Source organism: Drosophila innubila, chromosome X (genome assembly GCF_004354385.1).
Source record: "Drosophila innubila isolate TH190305 chromosome X, UK_Dinn_1.0, whole genome shotgun sequence".
Lineage (NCBI taxonomy): Eukaryota > Metazoa > Arthropoda > Insecta > Diptera > Drosophilidae > Drosophila > Drosophila innubila.
This window is the reverse complement of record NC_047626.1, coordinates 832,132-859,413: the sequence shown is the minus strand read 5'-3', so window position 1 is coordinate 859,413 and position 27,282 is coordinate 832,132. Positions and strand designations below refer to the sequence as shown.

The 27,282-nt window shown below is 34.7% G+C and overlaps 5 protein-coding genes and 1 long non-coding RNA gene across 7 annotated transcripts; 5 read left to right on the top strand and 1 right to left on the bottom strand.

Moving 5' to 3' along the window:
* Positions 1-2,553: 2,553 nt before the first annotated feature.
* LOC117791998 lies at positions 2,554-4,763 on the top strand. Its single transcript, XR_004618132.1, has 2 exons — positions 2,554-2,649; positions 4,674-4,763. It is a non-coding gene; the product is annotated as an uncharacterized LOC117791998 (long non-coding RNA).
* Positions 4,764-4,895: 132 nt separating this feature from the next.
* Positions 4,896-8,996, top strand: LOC117788244 (nucleomorphin). Of its 2 annotated transcripts, XM_034626953.1 has the most exons (5): positions 4,896-4,936; positions 6,511-7,553; positions 8,256-8,324; positions 8,399-8,843; positions 8,901-8,996. In XM_034626953.1, the coding sequence occupies exons 1-5, from the start codon at positions 4,934-4,936 to the stop codon at positions 8,970-8,972; spliced, it is 1,632 nt and encodes a 543-aa protein (XP_034482844.1). In that variant the 5' UTR covers positions 4,896-4,933; the 3' UTR covers positions 8,973-8,996. The 2 variants fall into 2 exon arrangements, with proteins under 2 accessions (XP_034482844.1, XP_034482838.1); XM_034626947.1 differs by having other exon boundaries at positions 8,399-8,996.
* A 2,087-nt stretch (positions 8,997-11,083) lies between these two features.
* Positions 11,084-14,256, bottom strand: LOC117782621 (probable RNA-binding protein CG14230). The gene is made up of 4 exons (XM_034619644.1): positions 13,978-14,256; positions 13,629-13,918; positions 11,640-12,783; positions 11,084-11,442 (listed from the first exon to the last, which is right to left on the bottom strand). The coding sequence occupies exons 1-4, from the start codon at positions 14,168-14,170 to the stop codon at positions 11,276-11,278; spliced, it is 1,794 nt and encodes a 597-aa protein (XP_034475535.1). The 5' UTR covers positions 14,171-14,256; the 3' UTR covers positions 11,084-11,275.
* Positions 14,257-15,713: 1,457 nt separating this feature from the next.
* Positions 15,714-20,214, top strand: LOC117782630 (Golgi resident protein GCP60). The gene is made up of 4 exons (XM_034619654.1): positions 15,714-15,898; positions 15,975-16,402; positions 18,237-18,746; positions 19,607-20,214. Exons 1-4 carry the CDS (start codon positions 15,811-15,813, stop codon positions 20,036-20,038), a joined length of 1,458 nt encoding a protein of 485 aa, XP_034475545.1. The 5' UTR covers positions 15,714-15,810; the 3' UTR covers positions 20,039-20,214.
* Positions 20,215-21,841: 1,627 nt separating this feature from the next.
* On the top strand, positions 21,842-22,991 carry LOC117782638 (microfibril-associated glycoprotein 4-like). Its single transcript, XM_034619663.1, has 2 exons — positions 21,842-22,734; positions 22,793-22,991. Exons 1-2 carry the CDS (start codon positions 21,881-21,883, stop codon positions 22,908-22,910), a joined length of 972 nt encoding a protein of 323 aa, XP_034475554.1. The 5' UTR covers positions 21,842-21,880; the 3' UTR covers positions 22,911-22,991.
* Positions 22,992-23,797: 806 nt separating this feature from the next.
* LOC117779619 (probable tRNA N6-adenosine threonylcarbamoyltransferase, mitochondrial) lies at positions 23,798-27,072 on the top strand. Its single transcript, XM_034615881.1, has 4 exons — positions 23,798-24,007; positions 24,071-24,311; positions 25,447-25,923; positions 26,687-27,072. The coding sequence occupies exons 1-4, from the start codon at positions 23,820-23,822 to the stop codon at positions 27,014-27,016; spliced, it is 1,236 nt and encodes a 411-aa protein (XP_034471772.1). The 5' UTR covers positions 23,798-23,819; the 3' UTR covers positions 27,017-27,072.
* The last annotated feature ends 210 nt before the right edge of the window (positions 27,073-27,282 follow it).

Genomic DNA, 27,282 nt, shown 5'->3' with positions numbered 1-27,282 from the left:
TATATTTATAATGTAGCTCAGTGGGGTGGGGTGAGGTCTCTGCTAGGGTGGGGTGGAGTAGGGGGATCCGTGTGTGTCTACGTCTACGTCTATTTTATCAGCTCTCCGTTGTTCGCGCATATTCTTAGCATTTTTTATGCATATTCTAGATTTGAATATTCACCTTTCAACTGCATCTGCATACAAATGTGTGTGTGTGTGTGTGTGTGTTTGTGTGTACACACAACTCTACACTTCCCTCTCTCTCTCTCTCTCTCTTTCTCTCTCTTTGTCTCTCTGTCTCTCTCTCTCTCTTTTGCTCTTTCTTCGTTCTACAACAAAGCAGCGAAAGCTCCATTGATCGTTAAGCTTTACTGAGCGCGGACAAAGAAAGTTAGATTCTTCTAGGATATACAGCTAGTTCGGAAATTATTTTTACTAGTGTTGTAAGTCCAAAAATTGTTGAAATAAAAATCGACATAAAAAAAATCAAGTCGATAAATTGGCATATAATGCAATGGTTATCCAAAACACTTTTTTTTTTAATAATTCAAAGGAGAAAGTATGGAAAAGAATTGTAAAGTGATTGGAAAAAATTAACTTTGATACAGATTTATATAAGAGTTCATACAATGATAAATTTAACAATTCGCATGAAAATCGGCTTAGATTTGACAAAGTTTGAAGAAAATAAGGCAAAAATGAACAGATATGGCAAAAAAATTGATTTCTTCCAATTTAGATGCAGAGTGAAAAAGAAAGTCAAATAATAATATAAATGATATTCAGCTGGGAAATCGGTTAAGATTTGACAAAGTTATGACAGTTTGAAACTTTTCAAAAAGTGTCAAAGGGAAAGCCAAAAAACATGTAGACAGTGGGAAAAAAATTAATTTTTCAATTTGAATTGAAAACCATTATTGAAACCCTTAACGAAACGATATTTTGTTAAGCGCTTTATAACCGTTTAATGTAAAACGGTTTTTTTTGCTACATCTGAACATAAAATTCTATTATGTGTTAATTTTTTTTAATAATTCAGTTTTTTAATTTAATTTGAATATAGTTGCATCTATTTTGGTTAGTGACAACAATTACTTGACTAACTGTATGCAGTTGATGATATCGAAACTTCAGCAACGCTGAGAGATCATCAACCGAACCGAACCGAATCGGGGATCTGAATCTGAATCTGAAAACTGCTTGGGGTGCATACTTGTATTTTTGTATCTTTGTATCTTGCATCTATTTTTAGGCTACGCTTTTTTCCCACTCAGTAATGCCCATAGATTCTGAGATTCCTGCAGATGCACATTGCAGATGACCGAAAGAGCAAAAGAGAGAGAGAGTGCAAGACAGGGCGCGCTCTCTCTATCACTTCATCTCTCTCTCTCTCTCTCTCTCTGCCACTTCAGAACAGCTGCACAGACACACACACACACACACACACACATGTGTTTCCTTCGACTGTGAGGAAATCGACATCGAAAATCGAAATCAGAATCGGGCATCAGTTAACTGTATTCTCTCATATTGTTGGTCGTTGATGTTGTTGTTGTTGTCTCTGCGTTTAAAATTCTATAAGTAGATCTACATGCATATGTATTTACACTGACTGCCAGCTTAAATCGCACACACTCTATCCTTACATATTTATTTTTTTTTTTATTAATTTTTAATTATTTGTTAAACGTCATCTGCGAGCATTTGACCAAAAGTCATTTAAAAATGAAAAATATACTAAATTTAAAATCAAATTAGTTAGAAAAACGAGGTTAAACCTTAACAACATTGAAGTTATTGCTTGAATGAACCGAACTACGTGAAACGGTTACTAATCGCTTATTACGGTTTGAATAATTTTGTTTCAGTTACGATTTCGATTGCGGTTACAAATTTCAATAGCTTAAATTAGGTTAAATAAGAGTCAAAATTTTTTTAAATTTTTTTTTTGTAATGTTCTAATAAATTTTAAAAAGTGTAATCAAAGGTACCATAAACGAATTTCGAACATTTTTAAAAAAAGTTATAAAAAAAATAATTTAAAAAAACTAAGACTAAAATTTTAGAAAACCAAGTTAAGAAACGTAGAGAACGGAATCATAAATTAGGAAATTCAGCTATAAAAATATTCAGATTTCAAAAATTAATACCTAGTTTTTCTAATTTTGATTTTAAAATGATCGAATTGTAAGTAATATTTTTCGACAAGGAATCGTAGTCGGAAAAAGTGTTTTGTCAAATTAGCTAGGAGATACTGTATGTAAATATATATTTACATATATGCACACACAAGACACTTTAACACATGTGGGAAAAAGAAAGAGAGCGTCTGCCGCTGCCTGCTGCCCGCTGCTGCTGCGGCGTCACAATCTACTAAGTTAAAGCACAACAACAACAGCAACAACAAGAAGAGTACACGCAGTCCCGAGGAGCAGCAGCAGCAGCAGAAGAAGAAGAATCAGCAGCAGCAGAATTTCAAATTCGTCTGCCTAACGATCGTAGGCAGAGAACTTGGCGCTATTTGTGTGTTAGTGTGTGTTACTGTTTGTGTGTGTGTGTGTGTGTCTGTATTTTTGTGTCGGTGACTGTGACTGTGACTGCCCCGTTAGTATCGGCAACGGGATCGCGACGAAAAGTTCAGTTTCATTTTCGTTGCTCGTTGTCGTGGTTAGTGTTGTCTATATTATTCAATTATTTTTTGTGTTTTTATTTATTTTTTTTTTTTGGTTTTTTGGTTAGTTTTAGTTAACAACGAACGGACATTTTGTGAAATAAATGCTCACACACACACACACAGACATGTCACACATATGCCAAAGCCAATAAGAAAACGAGCACGCGAGAGAGCAGCAGCAGCAGCAAAATGTGCTGAGAGAGCAGCAGAGAGAGTGAGAGCGTGATAGTGAGAGCGCGGCAGCAAAATGTGCAACAAAGTGCAAGTGCAAGAATAACCAATAACCAATTTGTTAGTGTCCGTACGTGCGTGCGTGCGTGCGTGAGTGTACATTCGTGCGTGCTCTCCTGCTCGTGTCTCGTGTCTCGTGCTCGTGCCGTCAACTCACAAACTGTGAAAAACAAAATAACAAAAAATAAATAAAACAACAAAAACAAAAGCAGCGCCGCCGCTGACATTTACAATTACAGTTGAGCAAGTAACTATCTTGACAATATATTTCACAAAATTATTCAGTTAAGGGACATTTCTTTTTAAGATCCCACCATAACAAATTTCATGGAGATTAAAATTTTTAAATATTAAATTTTTGCAAAATTCTCAAAAAAATTTGTACATTTGAAAGCAATTTTTGATTTGGGACTTTTGGGACTGTAAAAGACTTGTAGAACAAACCTTTTATTTCCAATTTAATATTAAAAAATAGTTACTTTCGATTAAAATTATTTTTCTTTTTTTAATTAATAAAGAAAAAAAAAAAACTTTAAAAAATGAAATGTGCGTGTTTTTGAAAATGTCAAAACAGTTACTTGACCAACTGTATGCTCATACTAAATACATATGGACACACATGTGTATCAATACAAATGTACAGAAATACATACATATGTACATATATAATACAGTGCTTTACTTTTTTTGTGATTCTTTTTTGTTTTTTGTCGCTTTATTTTCAACTGTAGCCGATGAGCCGCAAGTCCGAGGCTAAAAGGTTAACTTCTAAATATTAATAGTCGTTGTCGTCGCCCCGTTTTGTTGACAACCAAATACAACAACCAAATACAACAGCAACAACAACAACACAAAAAGACTGAAGAAAAATAAAAACAAAGTAAAAACATTGGGAGAAAAGAGCCTATAGAACCCGTAGAACCTATAGAACCCATAGAACAAGCGTTCCAAGTGCCTTCAAAGTTTAAACCAATGTGTTTCAATTTGATATTCTGCTCGCAATATTTTTCTGTAGTGCACACAAACAGTGACATACAGTTAGTCCAGTAATGGTTTTCACATACTTGTTTTCAAAAATTAAAGCCAAAAAGAATATAGGTGTTTTGTAGAATTAAAATTTAAACCTTTGTTAAAAAAAAAAAGATAAGGATTAACACTTAACAACATGATTGAAATTAATGTTCATGAATAAGTTACTTATCGGTTATTTCGGCTTGAAAAACTTCGGTTTTTCGGTTTCGTTATAATTAAAAAGATTTATTTGGTTAGGGTTTTAGTTACGGTTAACAATTTCAATCGGTTTATACCGGTTAAAGATTACGGTATCGATTACTGGTTTATTCCCTGAAATAAACCAAAATATTTTTAAACACAAATGCAAAACGTATATTTTTTAACTCATGTATTTAAAAATTTTCATCAAATCAAAAATATTGAGCTTATCAAAACATTAAAAAAACACATCTGTTCAGTTTTGAAATATAAATTTCCGGTTTTTTAAAGTAGTTAACCTAATACCTCCTCTTTACTCCAAAGTTTACATACTACACGTATCGGTTAGTAATCGGCTATTTCGGTATTTAGAATATTGGAACAGTTTTCTTTCGGTTACGTTCACCAATTTTTAATCGCTTAATACCGGCTAAAGTTTGCGGAACAAAACACTTTGTAAATGTTATGCTATGTCGAAACAATTAACATTTAAAGTGTGTACACACCAAATAAATACACATATGTCTGTAGTAGAAGTGCGTTATTTTTAAACAGTGTTTTTTTTTTCGTTCAGCGCTTTGAAATGCTAGAACAACAACAACAAGAGCAGCCAAAGGAGACGCAAAAAGTGAATAGAAAACAGCTAAAAAGTTTCGCATAGAAGAAGAAGAAGAGGAAGAAAACGTAACGCCTTCTCAGCAATAATACAAAAAAAAAAAAAAAGGAAACCGTCGCTGCCGCTGCCTACTGCGCTGCTGACGCCGACGCCGACGACGACGCTTCACTGACAGAAACAAAAACAAAGCAAAGTTGCTGACTTAAACAAATTTTCAAATGGTAAGTAAATCACCTAGCCAAAAACAACAACAGAGCGACAGACGAACAGTGAGAGAGAGAGAGAGAGAGAGAGAGAGAGAGAAATCGGTAGAAAGAGAGTAAGCACAGTTGCCCCTTAATAAAATAAAAATGCGCGACAAAAAAGTTTTTAAAAATAGCCAATCTCAGATTCCCTATACTAGTGTCCAAAAATATTACTCAGCATACGAAAATTCGGAATAAAAAATTTGAAAACAATAATAGTAATACTGATAATTGGAATTAAAAATAAGGTTTCGAAATTCAGTAAAAGCCATAGTCAAGGAACCAATAATTGGGAAAACAAAAAATTTGGGAAGATTAAAATTAGGAAAAAAAAAAATTTCGGAAAAACAATTTGAGAAGACAAATATTAGGTAAAGCCAAAATCAAAAATATTTGATAAGAAATTGCGTGATTTTTTTTAGCTTATGTTACATTCACTTTTCTTAAGATATTTAACAATTCTTCAAAATTTTAGCAAATCAAAAATATTTAATCTTAAACAATATTAAAAAATTTGTGTAGTAGAAATTTTAAATGCTATAAGCGAAAATATGTAGTTTATAATTAAATTGTAAATAGTTCTTAAAAAAGTTTTGTTTAAGCTAAATAACAGCCAATTCTAATAAAAAGTACCAAAGAAAAGAAAAATGTCAGTCTTGCGGCGTAAAAAAAGCCGAGTGTGACAACACTGACAGCAAGAGCAAGAGAGTTTGGGAGAGAGGAAAATACAATGTATGTTATGTTGTTAGGCACGATCGCAATTCAAGTATTCTTAATGCAAGTCCCCCCAGTCTCTAATATTCTCCAGTCCTCCGCCTTCTCTCCACTCTCTCTCCAACTTCCCTTCTTCCCTTCCGCGCCTTGGATATTTTACAGTTATGCTGCACTGCACTTTTTATCATCTTGCATACCAGGAAACTTGACGGGGGTCCATTCAATATAGCAGAAAGAGCGAGAGAGAATCGACAACACTATAATAATTCAAAGGCTTCGAATTTCAACGGATTTTCAAGTTCCACGGCCTCTAGGAATGCCTTAGTCCAAATAGATATAGTAATTTCCTATAAGAATGTCGACAAAGTTTAATCCGAATACCAAAATATAGAGACCAAAGTAAAAAAATCGGGCTAGAAATTTTGAAATAAATATAATAAACGCAAAATTTTCAAAACATGTTATAAAAAAATTAAATTTTATAAGTCGCTTAGTTCCCTTTGTTAATTATATTGTTCAAGTTTTATAAGTACATTTAAAAATACTCACCAGAATTAAATAACATTTTTCGTACCATTTATTTAAAATGAAGTAGAAGAAACAAGTAAACTGGAAAGTCGAAAATCACGTATTTTTTTAATTAAAATATTTCTGATTTTGTTTTTTATATTTTTTCGTACTTTTGAACTCTAAATATATGAATTTTTTGTCGAATTTCCTATTTTATGATACAATTTATATTCTTCCTTATTTTGGTTTTCTAAAATTTATAAATTCTCCCTTGTTCTCTAATTCTATAAATTTATTTAAATAATAAATAATATTTTTGATTGCAGGAGACTAAGAACCCGCCCACTGTGACGAGCAGCTATCACCACCAGAGGGCGCCACGTACGCCGGAGAGCTACTTCAATGTGCCGGAGTCGGTGGCGCTACTGAACATTGTGAAATCGGAGCGGATACAAAGTGCGTTCCAATCGAATCGGAAGAATCATGCGAGTGTATGGGAAATGGTAGCCGAGGTGCTGAACCGGTTCAGTGCGCGAAAACGTACCGCTAAGCAGTGTTGCAATCGCTATGAGAATCTCAAGAAGATTTACACACAACTCAAGAAGAATCCGGAGCGACATGTGCGCCGAAATTGGCCATATATGTTTCTCTTTAAGGAGATTGAGGAACAGCGTGGAGAATGCTGGGGATCGATTGGGAAGAGATTATCGGTCATATCGAAAAATCACAATGAATTATCCTATTATCAGAGACGTCGTCAGGCGGCCGAATTGGGTGTACTGCTCAACAAGGATAATCTGACGCCCCATCAGCACAGTCTACTGCAGAGTCTACAGAGTCACGCTCACTCCACGGACTCCTCCCAAAGTGGTGCCAGTAAATTGGAACGATTTCTGCCCAATCATTTTGTGGAGACGCAATTAAGTGAAGGGCCCTGTACAAATAATGGAGGTACCGGAGCAACGGGTGTCGGCGTCGGAGCCGGAATTGGCGTCATTCCCAGCGCTGTCTATGAGGATAATCCGCTCCAGCAAGTGGCAGGAGCGATGGCAGCTGCTGCCGCTTCAATTGCGGCACAATTGAGACAGGAACAACCGCAGAACAACGGCAACAACAACCACAACAACAGTTCCATCCACAATGAGGATCAGTCACAACACAATCTGAGTCTAAATCACAATTTAAATCACAATCACAGTGCTGCATTTAAGGATCATCCACATGGCATCCATGAGCCTCCTGAGCCGACAGACTTTGACAAGGACTGCAATGGAGCCCTCAATTTGCACCACAATCACCACCACAATCACAGCCACAATCTTAACCACAACAACAGCAGCAACAACAACGACAACAACATCTCCATGAAGTGAGTTGCATCTACAAAACAATACCATATCCTTAAATATAAAAGTCTTTGTCCTAACTAACTCACTGACTGATCATTGTAAAATCCAACCATAAGACGCAGAAAGCTGCAATTTTGACACAACGTAGCTGAGTCGATTTAATAATGCCATAATATTTGTCCTGAGTGACTCACTGACTATTCATTGTGAAGACCAAACCGTATGATCTAGAAAGCTGAAATTTTTACACAACGTAGCTAAAACGTTTTGATTGTGCAATATTATCGAGTTTTTCAAAAATAACATATTTTTACTAACAAAAATTAAGGCTACTGTAGGCTATGGGGTACTTTCAGTCGAGTGTAGAGAGTAGAGCTAGGTTTAGAAGTGAAAACACCCTGTAGGGCTTTACATTCTTGTCTACCGTTCTCTACATTACAGAATAAAATTTTACACAGTTTAAACAGTCTTAAGAGCAACGGTAGAGCAAAACTCTACTTAAAAATCTCTCTATTTTTGTCTAAAATATGCGTCAAAAAACCTTAAAAATTTTAAATTTAAGAAAACACTACTTATGAACGTTTCAAATAAAATCCAGTCTTGTAGCTCAAAAATTCTTTTTTCTTTGATGCAATTGTATAAGTATAGGAATAAAATAAGAATTCTTCGTAATTTGTTTGAGATACCAATTAAAATGATTCTATGATTATTATTTTATTTAGATCCGAGCCGCTTTCCGAAGGTGAATTTAATCCGGACGACATTCAACTAATGCAGACCAATTATAATGGGTAAGCTGACGGGATAATACCCTGTCAATGATCCCAGGCATGAAATTGAGACTTATAAAACTATGACTTTTCAGGGCACAGAATTTTTACTCGCCCAGCATAGATCAAAACATACTGCATCCGGATGTGATTGTGGACACGGATAATTTGTCCGATTGCAGCTCAACGGGCTCGTTGAAGAGCGGCAAACGAAATCTGTCCACATCCACAGATGGCGATAGTACCAACTATGAACTGATCGAGTATCTGAAGCGACGGGAGAAACGTGATGAGGAGCTCTTAAAGCGCATGGATGCACGGGAGGAGCGTCTAATGAATCTTCTGGAGCGCACAGTCTTCGCCATTGAGACACTCGCCGCTTCCAAAGCAACAACAACAGCAACAACAACCACAAGCAATATAGACTCCTCCACAGTCGCCTCCACAGCATTGCCAATTGTTCCAGCTACAGAATCAGCCCAAAATCAACCTATAGATCCTACACAATCTCAAACAGAATCCCCATCAGATCTTCCTCCAGAGAATCCAGTTGCAGATACAGATACAGATCTAGATACAGATATAGATACAGACGCTGTTGTTGTTGTTGTGCCCGATGAGGAGCCGGAAGTAGCCGTCATAACGGATCAGCTGGAACCGCAGACGTAAAATAAATAGGGCTGTTGATATTTCTATTCTAATTTTTATTTGGAAAACATCCGTAATTGATCATATTTTGTTATGAGAAAATATTGATTATTTAAAAAATTTAATCAATCAATTGTTTTGAAAACGTCATTTACTGATAATATTTCGTTCTCTATATTTTTGACAAAATTATATCGATAATATCAATATTTAGTTGCGAAATTTTTGAAAATATTATTATCGGTTATATCTCTATGTGCTATTTTTTATCACAAAATATCGTTAGTATAAAAATCTAAGAGCGATTTCAAATAAGTGTCAATTTTTTTAAATATCGATAATAGTTCAGCTTGCGAAAATATATTATTTTCACTTAATATTTTCAACGACAACAAAATATCGGTATTATCGATATTTATTGAAAATTGACGATATCGATTTTTTTCGATATGTTATTTTTGGTTAAAGAATATATTGATTAAATCAACATCTAGACGCGACATTTTTGAAAATTTTAATATAGATAATATAACCATGTGCCGTTTTAGATTAGAAAAAGTATCGATCATATCAATATCTAAGTGCGATTTCAAATAAGTATTGATATATTATCGAACATATCATTTTCAATAATATTTTCATACACGAAAATAAATAAAATTTATATTATCGATATTTATTGTACAATATCGAGATCGATACTATTTCGATATGCTATTTTTCATAATAGAAGATGTCGCTTATATAAATATCAAGGAGTGATAAAAAATTGTGTATAAAAATAGCCCATAAATATACCATATCTATGTTATCGTCAAAAAATATCGCTAAAGCGTCATTTTTTGTAAAGTATCAATATTATTATTTTCACTTAACAATTGTAACAAAATATCGATATTATTGATAATACACCTTGGCCAAAAATAGCTCATGAATATATCGATATCTATGTTATCGGCAGAAAATAATGCTCAAAAATAGGCTATCAAAAAATAACATTTATCGATAACGCGACATATCGATAATTTATCAACAACCCTAAAAAGAAGTTCCCAAAAAATAAACCAAAAGGAAACTGTGCCAAAGACGAGCCATGACTCGAATTTCTATGAGATTTGCAGCGATTACTTAATAGCTTCTTAAGGATTCGTATACGGAACCCAAACCCAAAGCAAAAAACCTTAAAAAAAATCTCCTAAAAAACATAAATTTCTATCTTGTCTAAGTTAAATATTGTAAAATCGCAGCACTAACATAATTTTTACTTAAATAGGTTAAGGTTAAATCACAATCCCAGAAAACTTATCCACAAAACGCAGACTAGTAACAATCCGTATATATAATATTCCTAACAATATTTAAAGTTAGTATTTGCTCTTGGATTATAATATGGAAAGTCTGCGTGTCTGACTATTTTTTTTTTTAATGTACTTCCTTTTTTTAAATATAAATTTGGTTTTAACTAAAATTTTACTCGAATTAAGTTGGAGCTAAAATGGGGCTCAAATGCATTTGTGCAGGACTATAATTAATTAATACTTGTGTGTGTATGTATATGTATATTATGTATACATGAAAACTTTTTTTTTTAATTTAGTTGAATACACAAACATCAATTTTGAAAAAAAAAAAAATACAAAAAACCGAGTTTTTTATTTAAATTTACATTACAAGTCTAAAAGTATGCTCTGTAATATGCTAGCTAAAAATATCAGTAAGTTCAAAAACACGCATAAGAGTGTTTAATTTTTTTAACATTTTTTTTATATCTATTCGAATGTCGAAAAATATTACTCAAAATACGAAAATTCGGAAATGAAAATTGGAAAAAATAATAAGGATACTTTAATTTGGAAATAAAAATTAATAAATCTGATAACTGATAACTGAAGTAAAAGTTAGAAAAAAAATATATGAGGAAGATAAAAACTAGAAAATACCAAAATTATCAAAATTGTTATTAGGACATACAAATTAGAAAAAAAAAATTAGAAGAAAAAATTAATCAAAAATATTTTATTAAATGTCAAGCGATTTTTCCTTTTTTGTCTTCCCAATTTTGTTTTTCTAATTTAAAGTATCCAATTTTCAAGTCGAATTTTTTTTTCCCCCCCTTCCTTATTCCTCATTTGTTTGTAATTCTTTTAAAAGAGATATTCCGAATTCGTAGAGGGTAACACAGCAGTGATGTTTTTGTCAAACAAGCCTAAAAGTATGCTCTACAAAATGCCAAACTAACGATAATTTCGATAACATGCCCGACAGTGTGACTGACTAGCAATAGATATCCACAATTGTTTTTAAATGTGTGTATATGTATACACTTATTTAGCTTTTTTATTATTTTTGTTTTTCTTAATTGCCTTGCCCGGCATATTCTTCTGCGTTTTCGCAATCTTCTTGGTAATAAGAAACTTGAGACGCTTCTTCACCTGATCGTAGTTCTCATTCTCCAGCTCCGGTTTGCACGCCTTGAAGAATTTGGCACCCTCTAAAAGAAAAGCAGAGAAAACAATTAATTTCATGAAATATAATGTGAATTTTCAATTAATTAAATGAAGATTTAATTATAATTACTATGTATAAAAAAATATATAAATTTTAAATACTTTCAATTGTAAATAATTAATTACTAAATATGAAAAAAGAAATTTTGAATACTTTAAATTGTAAGTGATAAGTAATTACCTTTTAGTCTGACATCGTTTTTGGGTATAAAAAAGGTTTCCATAAAGATTTGTGACTGTTTCTTTTGTTTGCCTGGTTTCTTTTTCGAGGGTTCCTCATTTTCTTTGGCCACTTTGTCATTTTGGGGATTCCCCGTTTGTTGTGTTTCATTATCATTATCATCAGCATTATCATCCTCGCTGTCGGAGGAATCATAGCTAAAGGGATTTACACTGGACATTCCTAGTCCCATGCCCAGTTTATTAGATTTGTTCACCAATATTTTCTCATTTCCCAATTTCTCCAATTGATCCTGTCGCTCGGCAGCAGCTTCCTCATGACTGGGACCAAACATGTCCAACAAACTGAAACCCTCGCCGCGTGTCTTCAGCGATTCTTTCAGTGTATCCGTGACCACATAGAAAGCGCTCTGTGAAACTGGCGCAGAATTTTCCACAGCATTTTCAGCAGTCGTCAATTTTGGCGGCTTTTTGTCCGTTTCTTTGGTTTTGATCCTCAATAGTTTTTGATGCTCCTCTTTGCCAGGATCAAAACGCAACATTTTCTTATTTTTAGCGCTTTTGGCGGCTTCGGCAGCTTTGGATGTATCGATTTTACGACCTATGACCTGTTCCAAAATGCCCATTTGATAGTTGCGCTCATTTATCTCCTCATCTTTTTGTTCCTCTTCATCTTCCTCCTCTTCCTGCTCATCTTCGTCCTCCTCGCCTACAAAATTCGCTGTTATACGAAATCTGGGATCCAAACTTTGTTTGCTTTGCATTTCCACAAGTTTTTCGCCTTTTTTGCCACTGTGCTGAGGCAATAAAAACTCTTCCTGATCCTCTCCAGCTTCGTCCTCGTATGCATCCTCAAAGAGTTGCGGCTTAGGCTTCTTCTGCTCTTTCTTCTCCTCCTCCTCTTCCTCCTCAGCATCACTAAACTTAATTCTCTTGGCCTTTCCCGCTTCCATGGAGGATAATGCCATCTGTATCGCCGATTTCTTTTGCTCATGCTGTTGCTTCATTTTATTTAAAGATTCCTTGCGCTTCTGATCCGCAATTGAAGCCTTGGCATCCAGAAGATTCTCTTTCGTCGGCTTCTTCTTCTTCTGCTGCTCGATAATGTGCAGCGGCTTCACATCATGCTCCTGTTGTATCACAATCTGCAAAGGTCGCAAGTAAACTTTTAAAATAAATCTTGACAAAACTTCATTTTAAAGACCTTTGTACACTATAGAGCTTTTTCAGTAGAGTGTAGAGAATACATTGGCCTTGACTACATTGTCAAACCTAGCTCTACTCTCTACACACTTCTAAAAAAAAACTCTATAGTTTACAAAGCCCTTAAAAAAGTCCCTTTTTGGAGGGTAAATCATTTTTTTCTATATCCATTATAAGTGAGTCTTCTAAAAAATACATAGACGAAAAAGTCAAATACTTTTGTAACTAGTAAAATTTTAATGATCCTATTAGATCATTTTTATATCCTGTGGCCAATAAAAATACCAAATAAGAGTATGATGCGTTTGGGTGACTATATGTAACAGTAGGAGGCGTGGCAGATCTCCTAAAGTATATATATTCTGTATATATATTCAGGCTCAACAGTCGAGTCGATTTAGCCATGTCTGTCTGTTTGAATGCGTCAATCTCAGAGACTATAAGAGCTAGAGACTTTAAATTTGGTACGTACGTTACTGAATAGCATACGCACATCAATTTTTTTTTATTTTTAGATCAGACCACTATATTATATAGCTGCCACAGAAACGATAGGTCGAAAATTAAGTTTTAGTATGAAAAACTTCTGACATAACTTCTGAGATATCTCAACAAATCTGACAGAATATGCATAGTCTGTTAATATACATCCTGACCAAATTTGGTTCACATCGGACCACTATATCATATAGCTGTCATGGGAACGATAAGAACAAAAAAAAGGCAGTTTTGACGGGGTAAAAATAGGCTGATGTGGCTGCACTGTTTGGAAATAAATAAAGCTTACTTTGCCATTATGAATAGAGTTGGCAGCACGCTTCTTAGTGATGAGCAACTCGGTAGCAACTTCGTCATCGTTGATTTCCTCATGTTCGCCAAAGACACGACGCTTGTTTTGCGTATTATGAGCCAATAAACGAGAGCTGCTTTGATTGAACTCATTCAACTGCGAATGATCTTGCTCCTGTTCTTTTCCCTCGTCACGTTCACGCTTGAGACGATCCAGAAAGGATTCCTTGGCCAGTGATACCTTCAATTTGGCGCCATGCAACTTCTGCCAGTTGAGTTCATTCAAACCTGCAGAGAGTGAGAAGAGAGGGTTAAAGTCAGCGTATTTGCATCCTATTCGCACTTACAATAATGTGCATCCTCCGTTTGCACTGTGACGAATGCTATTACTTTCTCTGCTGTTTGTCCGGAATCAACAAATTGTTCCTTCGTTTTCAGCTCCACACGCTCCACGTACCCATAGTCCTGGAATAACGCTCGCAGATCCTGCTCTGTTGTCCTGTGTGGCAAATCAGACAGGAAAAAACGTGTGCTGCCCATTTTGATTGAATTTATTTGTTACAAAAATAAATTTAAATGAACGAAATAATCGCACGTGTGTGCCAATCAAGAACAACAACACAGCTGGCGCCAGCCAGTGTTGCAAGCTGAGTTGCAAACAGTGCTGTCAACTTTTTAAATGCAAAAATAGCTGTTTCTTGCTGGAAATCATTTTGTGTGCACTTTTGCATAGTTTTACAAGAAATAATATTGGGAAAACATAGCTGAACATAGCTGGCTAATGACAATTTTTAAATATTTCTAGCAATTAAATTCTGAAAATACCCAGAGCTGGCTATAAAATAGCTAAGTTGGCAGCAGTAACTAGCTGCCAAGTGTTGTAAAGTGCTGCTCAGTTACTCAGCCCTCGATAGCAATGCAAGACAGCCCTGGACTAAAATCATCGTATCATGGTGCAATTATTTACAAGGTGACGTACTTCGATGTGATTAGGTTCTGTAATAATAATAAACTACATTAAATAAAAATTGGTCTTCCAATTTTATTACATTCAAAATATTTTGGTAATTATCTATAATGCCGGTCTTATCTCAAAAAAGAAAAATCAAAAAAACCCAAAAAGGGGGAGATTTATGATGAACTTACGAGTAAGAATAAGGTTGGGGTCTCACTTACTTTATTTTAAAACAATCTTTGAAATTTTCATAAAACATAAAATTTTGCATGGATGTTTTGTGTAATTTGTCACTACTATTATCCGTTTTGCAGCACTGATATGATCACACAGTCACAAGTAGCTTCTTAAACATCTACATAATCTACATCATAGTGGTTTTGGGAATATAAACAGCGGGCCGTAGACAAAATTTTTTTAACCAAACAACATAACATAATTTTCCATGATATTATTGTTCTATTGAAATTTTTCACAATAAAATTGACAAGACCATTAGATGACAAGTTGCACACAACAACAATAAAAGAGTTCATTTAGTATGGAAAGATTTTTTAAAAAGAAACTAAGTTAGACCCCAATTTAATTTTTACTGGTAAATTCATCATAAATTGACCCCTATTTGGGGTTTTCTATTTTTCTTTTTTGAGATGAGACCGGCATTAAAGACGTTTACCAATGTTTTTTTTATTTATGAGTCACAACAATTACACAGAAAAACAAGGTAAAATGGTTTCGCCTTAGTTTAAATTTAATTGTGGCGCCAAAGCGAATTATGTTACTAACCAGTTGACAATTGATAGTTGCAGCCCTTGCTGTCGATACACGCGGCCCTTGCTAACATCATCGTAGTATGTCTTGACGTCACGCACATAAACTAGTGCGCTTCAAGTAGAATTGTAAATGCTTATAATATTATCATAGCAGCACACATAAAACACTGATTTATTTTTTCACAATTTTTCTCTATAGAAGTCGCAACAATTAAGCACACCAGCTAAAATTATAGTGTGGCGCCATTAGAAGTATGTCCTTCGTGACGTGTCGATACTCTAAACTATCGTTTGATAAACAAATCTAGTTTCGATAGTTCGATAGTGTGCACGCACTGACACATACACACACACACACGCATACAGCAAGATTTTATTATTTATTTTTGTTTGGTGCTGTGTTAAGATTTTTATAACGCCAATTAAGAATAATTTCGTAAAAAGTTAAAGGGATGGAAAACAACAGTCCGACGACAGCTTTGGAGAAATGGGGATTTCCATTGCAGGAGCTGTATCGTCTAGCATTTACATTCTACAAACGTAAAAAGCAAAACAAACAGCGAAAAAAATTGTGTGGCTTCTATTGGAATTTTTAACTTTTGTGTCTAATTTTCAGAAAACTCTGGCAAGGCGATACATTTGTCATACGAGGATAATTTGAAGTTAATAGCGTTCAAGCAACAGGCTTCATTGGGAGCCTTCAATACAAATCATGCGCCGGCTTTGGGAGTGCTCGATGTCATTGGTCGCGACAGGCAACAACACTGGCAACTCTTGGGAGACATGACCAGGGAGCAGGCAATGGAGGGATTTATCGATCTGCTCGATACCATGTGCAGTGCATTTCGGCCGTATATTGAGGCCGTTAGACAGAATCGCGATGACACTTTGAAGTCGGAGCTGCGACGAATGGAACTCGAAAAGGAGACGCGATTGAAGCGGGAGAGGGAACAGCAGGAGCTGCTGGAGGAGGGTTACAAGGAGGAGATGCAACGACGACAGCTGCAGGATGCGCTTAACAAGCAAACATATCAGCAGTTTAAGGTAAACTACAATTCTAAATCAAACACAACTGACAATCGATTTTTTTTTTTTTTGTATATACCCAGCACATAACAGCATAATCGAATCGGGTATATTGCACTTCTTTGCTTTACAAGTATCTTTTGTTCATGCTTCAGATAAACTGTCTCTCAATTCATATATATTTTTCTTGAAACTTAAAAAAAAATCTCAAAATTTCAAGGCAAACAAATTCTTTTGAATTTTTAAGTTTGAAAATTTAAGTTTGAATTTATACCTCGGTAGCAGGGTATCAAACCGAAACGAATTTCAATAATAAGTTGATTTCACCTCAACAACATCTGTTGGAACCGAAACTAACCGTTATACAAGACTTGGTTATTTCGGCTTTAATAATTTCGGTTTAATTAATAAATTGAACTAAAAAGTTTCCGTTACCAAATTTCAATCGGTTAAAACCGGTTAAAGGTTATGGTTTGAATAACGGTTTTAATCCTTGCTGTTTTGCACTATTTTTAAAAAAGATTTGAAATTTATTGAAGCATTTTAACTTCCATTAAAAATTAAGTTGAAAATTGAATGTCATTAGGAGCTAATGAGATTCATTAAGTTTTAATATTTAAAAAAAATATAAATCAAATATTTATATTTTTTATTTTGTCAAAACAATTATTAGTATTTTTTTTAATAATATAATTATATTATATTAATTTTTTAGTATTATTTTTCAGAAGTGTTGAATTGCAAACTTTTCATAGTTTTATTATAAAATAGCAAGCTTAAAACGAAACAAGTTCTGATTTTAAGAGTCTGTTAAACTAACAGTTAATGTGTTAGTCGTGTATACCCCTTCTGTTGTCTGCACAAATTAATCGGGCTAGAAACTTTTCACCTGTTGTTGTCTCTTTCTCCTCACGCCGACTCCGTCATCCTGTCAATAATAAATGGTGAATGGTAATTGTAGCTGAATCTGTTGTGGAAAGTGGAAGGGAGGAAAGAAGGAGATGGTGACGAATGGGGTCATGACCCAATTTCCTCAACAATAACAGCAGTAACCGCATTTAAAATTCAAGGATACTAGACAAATCCTAGTATCTAAAATATACACAGGCTTATAGGTTTATAAACATTTCTGTATAAATTAGTTACAGTAAGGATTATAATCTTTAATATTGAAATTGTTAAATAAATAATATTTTATCATTTTTATCATAAAAATTAATTTCAACTCTACTTTCTGATCACAATTGCAAAATTTATGAAATAAGTTTTAAAAACTAATTGATTTTTTCCAATTTTCAATTTGATTTAATTTAATATGAAATCAGGCACCGTAACAGTTAAAATTTTAAACACAAAAGTGGTAAACTAAGAGTTATTTGGTGATTTTTTATCAAGGACCGTAAATAATTATTATTTAATTCCTTAATTCAATTATAACTCTCTTTTTCGATAAAATTATTATTTCTTTTAACTATTTAAATTATTTTTAATAGAATAGAGAAATAATTTGTAATTCTCAATCTATATATATAAAACTCTGACTCACTCATTCACTCACTCACTGACTGAACATTGCACAGCACAAACCATAAGACCTAGGAGGCTGAAATTTTTACACAACATAGCTAAGTCAATTGTAAATTGGAATAAGGCGGTTTTTTTCAAACTCGAATTGCAAGTGGGTCAAATTAAAGAATTTTAATCGTTAAGGTCCATGATTTGTATTTAAATCAATTTCATACTGGGCATCTAACAGTCGAGCAGTTCGACTTCAGCTGTCTGACTCTTTGTCGTATTCGCTTTTGACCTGTTGTTTATTCTCGTTCGTTTCTCGTTTGTTGTTCGTTGTCAGCTGTACGCGGAGAAGCAGTTTCCGGGAAATCCGGAACAGCAGGCGGTGCTAATCCATCAATTGCAGCGGGAACATTATCATCAGTATATGCAGCAGTTGCATTTGCAGAATCAGAATCAGAGCGACACAAAAGACAAGGATCCGGAGAATATGCCACCACAGGAGCAGAAGGAACTGGATAAGGGAAAGGAGCAAAGCAACAATAACAATGGCAGCCTGGAACTGGCCAATGCCATCGAGGGACTTCAACTGCATAGTAAATTCCAGACACGGGAACAGTGGGAAGGGGAACAGCAGGAACAGCGGGAGCAGGAGCAGCTCCATGATCTGGAATCGGTGGCTGGGGCAGAGGGAGCAGGGGGAGGGGGCAGCAGTGAGGATTATGATGATTATGTGATGATACGGCCGGCCAAGATCTGGACGCGTCCGGATATTCAACAGTTCAAGACTGAAGTTTCCGCTGGCGATGGAGACGGCGTCATTACCATTGGACACGGCGATACGGTAACGGTGAGCATTCCACTAGAACACTGGAACATTAGAATATTTCCAATTAAAAGTTATTATTCCATTTCAATTATTCTTTTCGTATTCTAATTATAATTATTATATTTAAAATTCAATTCTTAATGGTGAGCATTCCACGGGAACACTGGAATATTGGAATATTTCCAATTAAATGTTATAATTCCATTTCAATAATTATTTTTTTATTATAATATTAATAATTATATTTAAAATTCAGTTTTTATCGACAATGATTTCAATGTTCCAAAAAATACTCCAAATTGTAATATTTTCAACTTCAAGTGCACATAGCTTTGTCAAAAATCAACAGATCTGCAATTGTCCCTTTAATTATGAATTGGTATCATAATCAATTCCGCGCTCAGACTTTATTAAATTTGAAAAAAAAAAAAATGTACATCTAGATCTGGATTTTGATTTTCAATGTTAAGGGTCCCCCCTTTGAAGTTTTGAAAATTTTAAATTTTAAATCTCAAGTTTTCATTTTTAATCAACTCCTTATATAAAAATTAGTATTAAACAACACTTTAAACTTGATTCTGAGACATTTTATTTTCTTGTAAAAAATCATGTGAAATTGAATAAAAATTTTGACTTGTTAAGAGGCTAGGTCAAAGTTCAGACCAACTTCGAACTGTCATAGCTTTGTCGAAACTGAACCGATTTTGAAGCGGAATGTCATTTTGATCATGGTTTGGCCTTGATTCTTGATTCATTCTGCACTCAAATTAAATTAATTTTGTAAAAAAATTATTTCCCTCAAGATCTTGGGTTCCATGCTAACTATACAACTGATTATTTTAAATAAAATAGTATATCTTATGGTAAACCTTTTATTGCAGGTGCGTGTGCCGACAAATCTGAATGGAAAGTGCATTTTCTGGGAATTTGCTACGGATAATTATGACATTGGTTTCGGCATTTACTTCGAATGGGCCAAACCCGTGACTAATGAGGTGACTGTTCATGTTAGCGACAGCGATGAGGATGAGGATTGTGTGGATGAGGATTATCTATCCACCACCGAGGATTTGGAGTCGGGCTCTCTATCGCAGGATCGCAATACATTGGCGGCACAAAGTGCGGCTGCTGCTGCCGCCTCAAAGGCGCCAATCTCAATAATTGTGCCAATCTATCGGCGTGAATGCTACAACGAGGTCTATGTCGGATCCCATTCCTATCCCGGCGAAGGTGTCTATTTGCTGAAATTTGACAATAGCTATAGCATTTGGCGTTCCAAAACGCTCTATTATCGCGTCTATTACGAGCGATAAACGATTAACGATAATAACGGCCAAAAATCCAGTATCCAGTTCTCAGTTCCCTACTGGGTAATTCTATCTCATTGGGTCCTACTGGGTCTACTTACTACCACACAGAGAGAGAGAGTGTAGGTGTTTAGCGGGATGTGTGCAATTTTATTAATTGCACTTTTTCTCATGATTAAATCAATATTATTTATTATATAGTTTTCAAAAATTAAAATAAACAACTATGTATTTAAAACCAAACGAATAATGCATGTTTGTGGTATTCCTGAAACAGCTTCGAATTTGGTTTTGTTACAGATTTAATTTCGCCCAACAGCTGTTCTAAACTGCTTCATACAACATGTGTGTAGGGTTGCCAGACAAAATAAAAACAAGGGGGCTTTGCTCGCGGTAAGTGCGGCTACAGTCGAGCACGCTCGACCTGTGCCCAGGTACTCTATTATAAAAATTGATTTGGTCAAATTTGGTCAGTATGTATAATACTAGCCCAGATGTATATTGTGTCAAATTGGTTAAGATATCTCAACAAACAAAAAACTTTTTCATACTAAGACTTCATTTTCGATGAACCGTTCCTATGGCAGCTATATGATATAGTTGTCCGATCCAAAAACAAAAACAAACTTGATTTGCGTACGGTATTCAGTATCCAGTATAAAGTCTCTGAGATCGACGCGTTCAAGCACATTAAATTTACATTTTAAATATTAAGAACATTTACTCTTATAATAAGAACTTGATCTTTTTAAAATCAAGATTTGTTTTCCAACTTTATGAAATTTATGTATGTTCTCGACGCATTTTTAAGACCAAAGTTCTTAGTTTTCAGACCAAAATCTTAATTATAAAACATTATTTATTAATAATAAGCTAAAAACAAGCGCTTACAAAAACTGCTGTGAAATTTATCAGCCTATATAGTATATTTATTATATACTAAGTATATTTGATATGCTCAACCACGAATTTTGGTTATGCTTCAATGACCGGATTTGAGCTAAACATTTTATCAAAGAGGAAGTCGAGGCAACCAATTCTAAGTTTTTGGGAATTTTTTAAGATAAGAGTATGCATTTAAGTATATGTATTATTATTTATGTGGTTACGATAACCACTTAAAAATTCACTTCTTCGCTTCTATTCAAATTTTGATTCAGTCAGTTCTGTCAGACATTCAGTCAAGTTCAGTCGTCAAAATGTTGCAGGAAATAGTTTGTATTATCCTTGTTATTAATTCATTTAATTCGTTTACTGGTGCAATTCATATTTCGGAATATAACGAAACAAATACAGTTTCTTTATTAAGATCTCAGTTATCTGAGTTGAGGTAAGTTCATTAATATTCAAGGCTGCAAACTACCAAAATTGTGGTACAGGTTCGGTTCGGTGGTTCGAGCCATAGAACCAGAGTTAGGTTCCGCTCGCGAAGCGGCTTTTTAACCCCTAACCTTTGTTTAATTTAATTCAAAAATACATTTTATGGTTTTCGTTTTTCTTAATTTTTTTAAACAACTAAACTTTTTATTGAAACAAATCGAATTTTGATAAAAATCTAAATTTATTTGGAGATTTAATTATGATTTACTTTTATTTCAAATATCTGAAATTTATTGACGAATTATTTTATATTTAAATGAAAGATTTATTTCAAAAAGTGGTTCGGGTCGGTTCAAATTCAGGGGTTGGGTTAATAATCCGGTTCGCGCTGCTTAAAAATCCGAACCGATCCTGTCCTGCTCAGAACTGGTTCGCAGCCTTGTCAATAGTGAAATTTTCCTAAACTAATAAATTTATTAATTTAATAGAACTGAACAGGGACAGGAACTTAAGATTCTTCTATCGGACATGCAGTTTATAAAAACGGAACTTGAACTACTAAAAAAAGAAATAAATGTTGTGGTATCGGATAATCAATGTAGAGCAGAGACCGAAAAACAGAAAAAAGACATAATTAATAGGGAAACAGAAATTCGATCACTGAAAGGAGACATACAAACTCTGAGAACGGAGTTCGACCTACAAAAAAAAGATTTAATTAATAAGGAAGCGAATATTTTGACTTTACAAGCAGAGTTGGAGAACGAAAAGAAAAGTGTACTTGACAAGGAATCTAATATCCAATTGCTTAAAAATGAAATTCAACTTCTTAGAGCGGAGCAGGAGCGTCAGAGAATTTTACATGGCCCGCACAATTGTACCGATGCTAAGTCCAGTGGGATTAATGAAATACTCCTCCCCAAATTTAGTAGTCAACCTTTTAAAGTTGCCTGCGATGCGGAAACCCAAGGAGGAGGTTGGACCATTATCCTGAGAAGGATGGATGGTAGTGTAAATTTTTATAGAAACTGGAGGGAATATAAAAATGGATTTGGTAATCTAAATGGCGAGTTCTTTATGGGTTTAGATAAGATGCATGAAATAACGGCAGAAAGAAAACAAGAGTTACTTTTTCTTCTCGAGGACTTTGAGGGCGACAAGAGATTTGAGAAGTACCATGAATTCGCAATTGGAAACGAGTCTCAACAATATGAATTACACACTTTGGGAGATGCCAGTGGAACTGCAGGTGATTCACTCAAATATCATCATGGCAGCAAATTTTCTACATTCGATCGGGATAATGATGGTCAATCGGATAACTGCGCCGAACTAGACACTGGCGCCTGGTGGTACCGTTCCTGGAATTATTGTCAATTCTGGTAAGATTGAATGTTAATTATTTTTTAAAACCTCGATTATTAACTCGAATTCTTACAGCCAATTGACGGGAACATATGGAAACATCGAATATTACAAAGGCGTCAATTGGGCCAGCTTTCGGGGATCTTATTACTCCATGAAGAAAGCCGTTATGATGATTCGGCCCAAAAAGTGAATTTCTAAGTCTTAAAAGCAGTTTCTTTATTATATGCATATTTTTCTAAAGAATTTAAATAAAAACCATTGTCATTTTCTGTATTGCTCTCTCTTTTCTAATTGCTTATCTTATTCTTTCCCTCTCATTATAATTTCGCATTTATGCCTGCATTATTGCTATCTTTCTCTACGTTTTTATCTGTAATACTATTTTTAATGCCTCCTTTTCTCCTTCTGTCTTTTTTTTTCCACTCTCTCTTTCACTTTACTCTCTCACTCACTAACTTACTTTACAGGTTTTACGGAATTTACACAAAACTAAAGTTAAATTTCTCACTTTTTAAACTTACTTCATTTACATTTTGGCATCAATTTAAAGGTCTTTAAAACTCCGTTTAAATGACACAAAACTTTCCTTAACCCATTAAGTACCCATTGAAAATTTGTTGATTTTTTTCCTAGTGCTTAAACAAAAAATGTTTGGTGTGCAAAGAGTTTCAGAGCGCGAAATCACACAATGACAAGCCTGTAAAACCTGCATTTCTTAAAATTTTTGAATAATAGTTTGCTTGGAAAATAGTAAATTTAAAATAATACAGTCACAAATATAATAAATTTCTCTTGCAAAAATTTGTAACTATATTTGTTTATGGACTTCAATTTTATTCGATAAGTTCGTCAGAACTCGGGGAAAAAAGTTAGAAAATTGTGCGAAATGTACGTTACAAAATCGAGCCAGATCGGCAATTTTTACTGCAGGAGCAATTTTTTTTATGTAAGAAAAATCGAGCCAGATCGGAATTTTAACTGCAAGGGCAACCTTTTTTTTTAGGCGAAAGAAATCAAGCCAGATCGGAAATTTTCACTGCATGGGCAACCCTTACTTGTTGATTGCTCTCTCTCTCTCTCTCTCTCTCTCGCTGGCATTATGTATGCAGCTGCCGCATTTAAGTTACTTAAAAGCCGCTGTGTGTGCAGTCGGAGAATAAACAAACGTCTGGTCAGCTATGTCTTGGGCATAGAAACCTCCTGCGATGACACGGGAATCGCCATAGTGGACACAGTGGGACGAGTGCATGGAAATGTGCTCGAGTCGCAACAAAAGTTTCACACGCGGTAAGTTTGCAACTGAAAGAAAGAATTTTGACTGACAAACATCACTTTATTTATTAATAATAGTTATGGCGGCATTATACCACCACGTGCACAAGATCTGCATCGGGCCCGCATTGATGGCGCTTTTGAGCGTTGTTTAAAGTCGGCTCAACTGCAGCCGGACCAATTGGATGCGATTGCAGTGACCACTCGACCAGGGCTGCCACTAAGCTTGCTGATTGGCCTGCGCTATGCACGACACCTGGCAAGAAAACACCGCAAGCCGCTGCTGCCAGTGCATCATATGGAGGCGCATGCATTACAGGTACTACTGATTTCAAAGTATACATTTAAACTATCGATAAATCGATTTTTATGAAAGCGATTCGATTCTTTTTCGTACGCAAAATCGAGTTAAATAAATCGATTTGTTTGTTCTAGAAACTGATATTCAACGAGCTAAAATTTTAATCAGTTCAAAAATTATATATGATTATAAATTTCATTTGATTAAATACAATTGTCGGCTCTATTTCAAGTTTTCACTTTTAATCAACTCCCTCTGTCGTAATTATTATAAAACACTTTAAAACTGATTCTGGGACATTTCATTTTCTTGTAAAAATCATGTGAAACTGATCAAAAATTTTGACTTGTAAAGTTGCTAGGTCAAAGGTCGGACCAACTTCTAACTGTCATAACTTTGTCAAAAGTGAACCGATTTTTAAGAGGAATGTCATTTTGTTCTCAGTTTGGTTTCCAAATTCATTCGGCATTCAAATTTAATTAATTTTGTAAAAAAAAATGATTGCCCTTTAAATCTTGGGTTCGATGCTAAGGGTCCCCCCTTTGATATTTTGAAAATTCAAAATTTTAAATCTCAAGTTTTCACTTTTAATCAACTCTTGATATCGTAATTAGTATAAAACAACACTTTAAACTTGATTCTGAGACATTTCATTTTATGTAAAAAATCATGTGAAAGGTCTGACCAACTTTAAACAGTCATAACTTGATCAAAACTGAACCGATTTTCAAACGGAATGTCATTTTGGTCATGATTCGACCTATCATTTTGCATACAAATTTTAATTAAATTCGTTATTTTTTTTTGGAATTCAAATTTTATTCAAGCTAGAAGTTATAATTATTAAATATTCTGTCGAATATTTTTAAGTTTGATTTAAAATTTTGATAAATCGACAATTCGACAAAGTCGATAAACAGCAGAGGAAAAATTTTATTGCGTTCCAAAAACATAAGAAATAAATTATAACTACAAATAAAACCAAAAATTAAGGAACCACAATTATATATTTGAAATTTGTAATATTTGTATGTAAAATATAATGAATGTTATAATGAAATAATTGTTAGTTAAATCGACAATACGATAACTTGCATAGTCGGCTACAATTCAATTTGAAAGTCGATAACTTTTGTATTGTCGTGAATTGCAGGCACGCATGGAGTATCGAGAGGAGCTTCAGTTTCCGTATCTGTGTCTACTGATTAGTGGCGGTCACAGCCAGTTGGCCGTAGTGAATGGACCCGGACAATTGACGCTGCTCGGCGAAACACTCGATGATGCGCCGGGCGAGGCATTCGATAAAATTGCGCGTCGATTGCGATTGTACATACTGCCGGAATATCGGGAGATGAATGGCGGACAGGCGATTGAACATGCCGCACAGTTTTCCACAAATCCAGACGCATTTGAATTCCCGCTGCCGTTATCGCAGCAACGTAATTGTAATTTTAGTTTTGCGGGCATTAAAAACAATTCCTTTAGAGCGATTCGTGCTCGGGAGCGATTGGAACGTACTCCGCCCGATGGCATCATTAGCAACTATCCGGATTTCTGTGGCGGATTACTGCGCGCTGTCAGTCGACATCTGATGCATCGCACTCAACGCGCGCTCGAATATTGCCTGCAGGTAGGCTTATCAATATATATCGATCGATTTTGTTTGCGATTATTAATCATCATCATTTGGAGTTCATTATTTTAGGAGTTTTATATTTTTTGCTAAAAAAAAACAATATAATTTTGTGATATTATTTGAGGGTATCAAACCTAATCAAATATCGGTTTCAGTAAGGGCTTCGCTTATTTTTGTTTTTGGTTATCGGCTACTCAAAATCTTTGTATAACGGTTTCACAACGGTAACCGGCTTACCGGTATTATTTCGGTTCTTTAAAAAAAATGTTGAAATGTTATAGAAGAGCTAGTATATATAAAAAAAAATTCTTGGATTTTCCATAAGATCTATTTTATAAAATCAATATTTAAATTTAAAATCAATATTAGTTTGAAAAACAATGATTATAGCCCAACAACATAATTGAAATTAATGCTAGAATAAAGTACTAAACGATTAATCTGTTACTTCGGCTTAAGTGATTTCGACTTTTCGTTTTCGGTATGATAAAAAAATCTTGTTTCGGTTAGGTTTTCAGTTACGGTTACCAATTTCAATCGGTTAATACCGGTTAAAGTTCGCGGTTCCGATTACAGTTTTAATTCGTAATTAAACTTATTTGAAGTAATAGCGCTACAAATTTTAAGTCTCTACTGATATTAGTGTCATGATGTTTTCAATATTTTTTCCCCCAAAAATATTAAGCAAAAATTATATTTTTTTCTATCGAAATATTAATATTCATATTTTTAAAAATATGAACACCTCTAATTGCAGGAGCAAAACAATCGATTTGGCAACGCGACGCCCACGCTGGTCATCTCGGGAGGCGTGGCCAACAATGATGTGATATTTGAGAATATGTGCCATCTGGCGGCACAGTACAACTGTCGCTGTTTGCGGCCCTCGAAGCGTTATTGTTCCGATAATGGCGTCATGATTGCCTGGCACGGCATTGAGCAGCTCCGACAAAATCGCGCTGCCAGCCTGCGCCCGTTAGCCGATATCGATAACATTGACATTGCCGGCAGCGCCAGCTTCCACGAATCGGCAGTCAGCCTAGTTCAGGAGGCGTCTATAAAATGCAAATGGATCCAGCCGCTCTAAATCCTCAGACCAATTAGTTATAATGATATTTATATAATAAACCAATTGTTATCCTTAAAAAAGTCGTTTTCAAAAATGCAGCAGAGTAGCCAGAGCTTATCTGATGTAAGAAAATTGTTAACAGCGCTGCCAGATGGCTGCAATTCCAGGATCATTAAGCTAGTGCTGCCAACTTAGCTATTTTATAGCAGATTCTGGCTATTATTAGAGCAGACAGAGTAACTTTAGCAGAAGCAAGAAAGAGGTAAACAGTGGTGCCAACTTAT

Excerpts from the sequence above, each read along its gene's own strand:
- LOC117782621 (XM_034619644.1), bottom strand. The coding sequence starts at position 14,170 with ATGGGCAGCACACGTTTTTTCCTGTCTGATTTGCCACACAGGACAACA. Across the intron at positions 12,784-13,628 it reads ACTCTATTCATAATGGCAAA|ATTGTGATACAACAGGAGCA; the intron begins GTAAGCTTTATT and ends CGACCTTTGCAG. Across the intron at positions 11,443-11,639 it reads AAACGATGTCAGACTAAAAG|AGGGTGCCAAATTCTTCAAG; the intron begins GTAATTACTTAT and ends CTTTTCTTTTAG.
- LOC117782638 (XM_034619663.1), top strand. The coding sequence starts at position 21,881 with ATGCAGTTTATAAAAACGGAACTTGAACTACTAAAAAAAGAAATAAAT. Across the intron at positions 22,735-22,792 it reads TGGAATTATTGTCAATTCTG|CCAATTGACGGGAACATATG; the intron begins GTAAGATTGAAT and ends GAATTCTTACAG.
- LOC117779619 (XM_034615881.1), top strand. The coding sequence starts at position 23,820 with ATGTATGCAGCTGCCGCATTTAAGTTACTTAAAAGCCGCTGTGTGTGC. Across the intron at positions 24,008-24,070 it reads CAACAAAAGTTTCACACGCG|TTATGGCGGCATTATACCAC; the intron begins GTAAGTTTGCAA and ends TATTAATAATAG. Across the intron at positions 24,312-25,446 it reads TGGAGGCGCATGCATTACAG|GCACGCATGGAGTATCGAGA; the intron begins GTACTACTGATT and ends CGTGAATTGCAG.
- LOC117782630 (XM_034619654.1), top strand. The coding sequence starts at position 15,811 with ATGGAAAACAACAGTCCGACGACAGCTTTGGAGAAATGGGGATTTCCA. Across the intron at positions 16,403-18,236 it reads AAACATATCAGCAGTTTAAG|CTGTACGCGGAGAAGCAGTT; the intron begins GTAAACTACAAT and ends GTTCGTTGTCAG. Across the intron at positions 18,747-19,606 it reads GACACGGCGATACGGTAACG|GTGCGTGTGCCGACAAATCT; the intron begins GTGAGCATTCCA and ends CTTTTATTGCAG.
- LOC117788244 (XM_034626947.1), top strand. Across the intron at positions 7,554-8,255 it reads GACAACAACATCTCCATGAA|ATCCGAGCCGCTTTCCGAAG; the intron begins GTGAGTTGCATC and ends TATTTTATTTAG. Across the intron at positions 8,325-8,398 it reads ATGCAGACCAATTATAATGG|GGCACAGAATTTTTACTCGC; the intron begins GTAAGCTGACGG and ends ATGACTTTTCAG.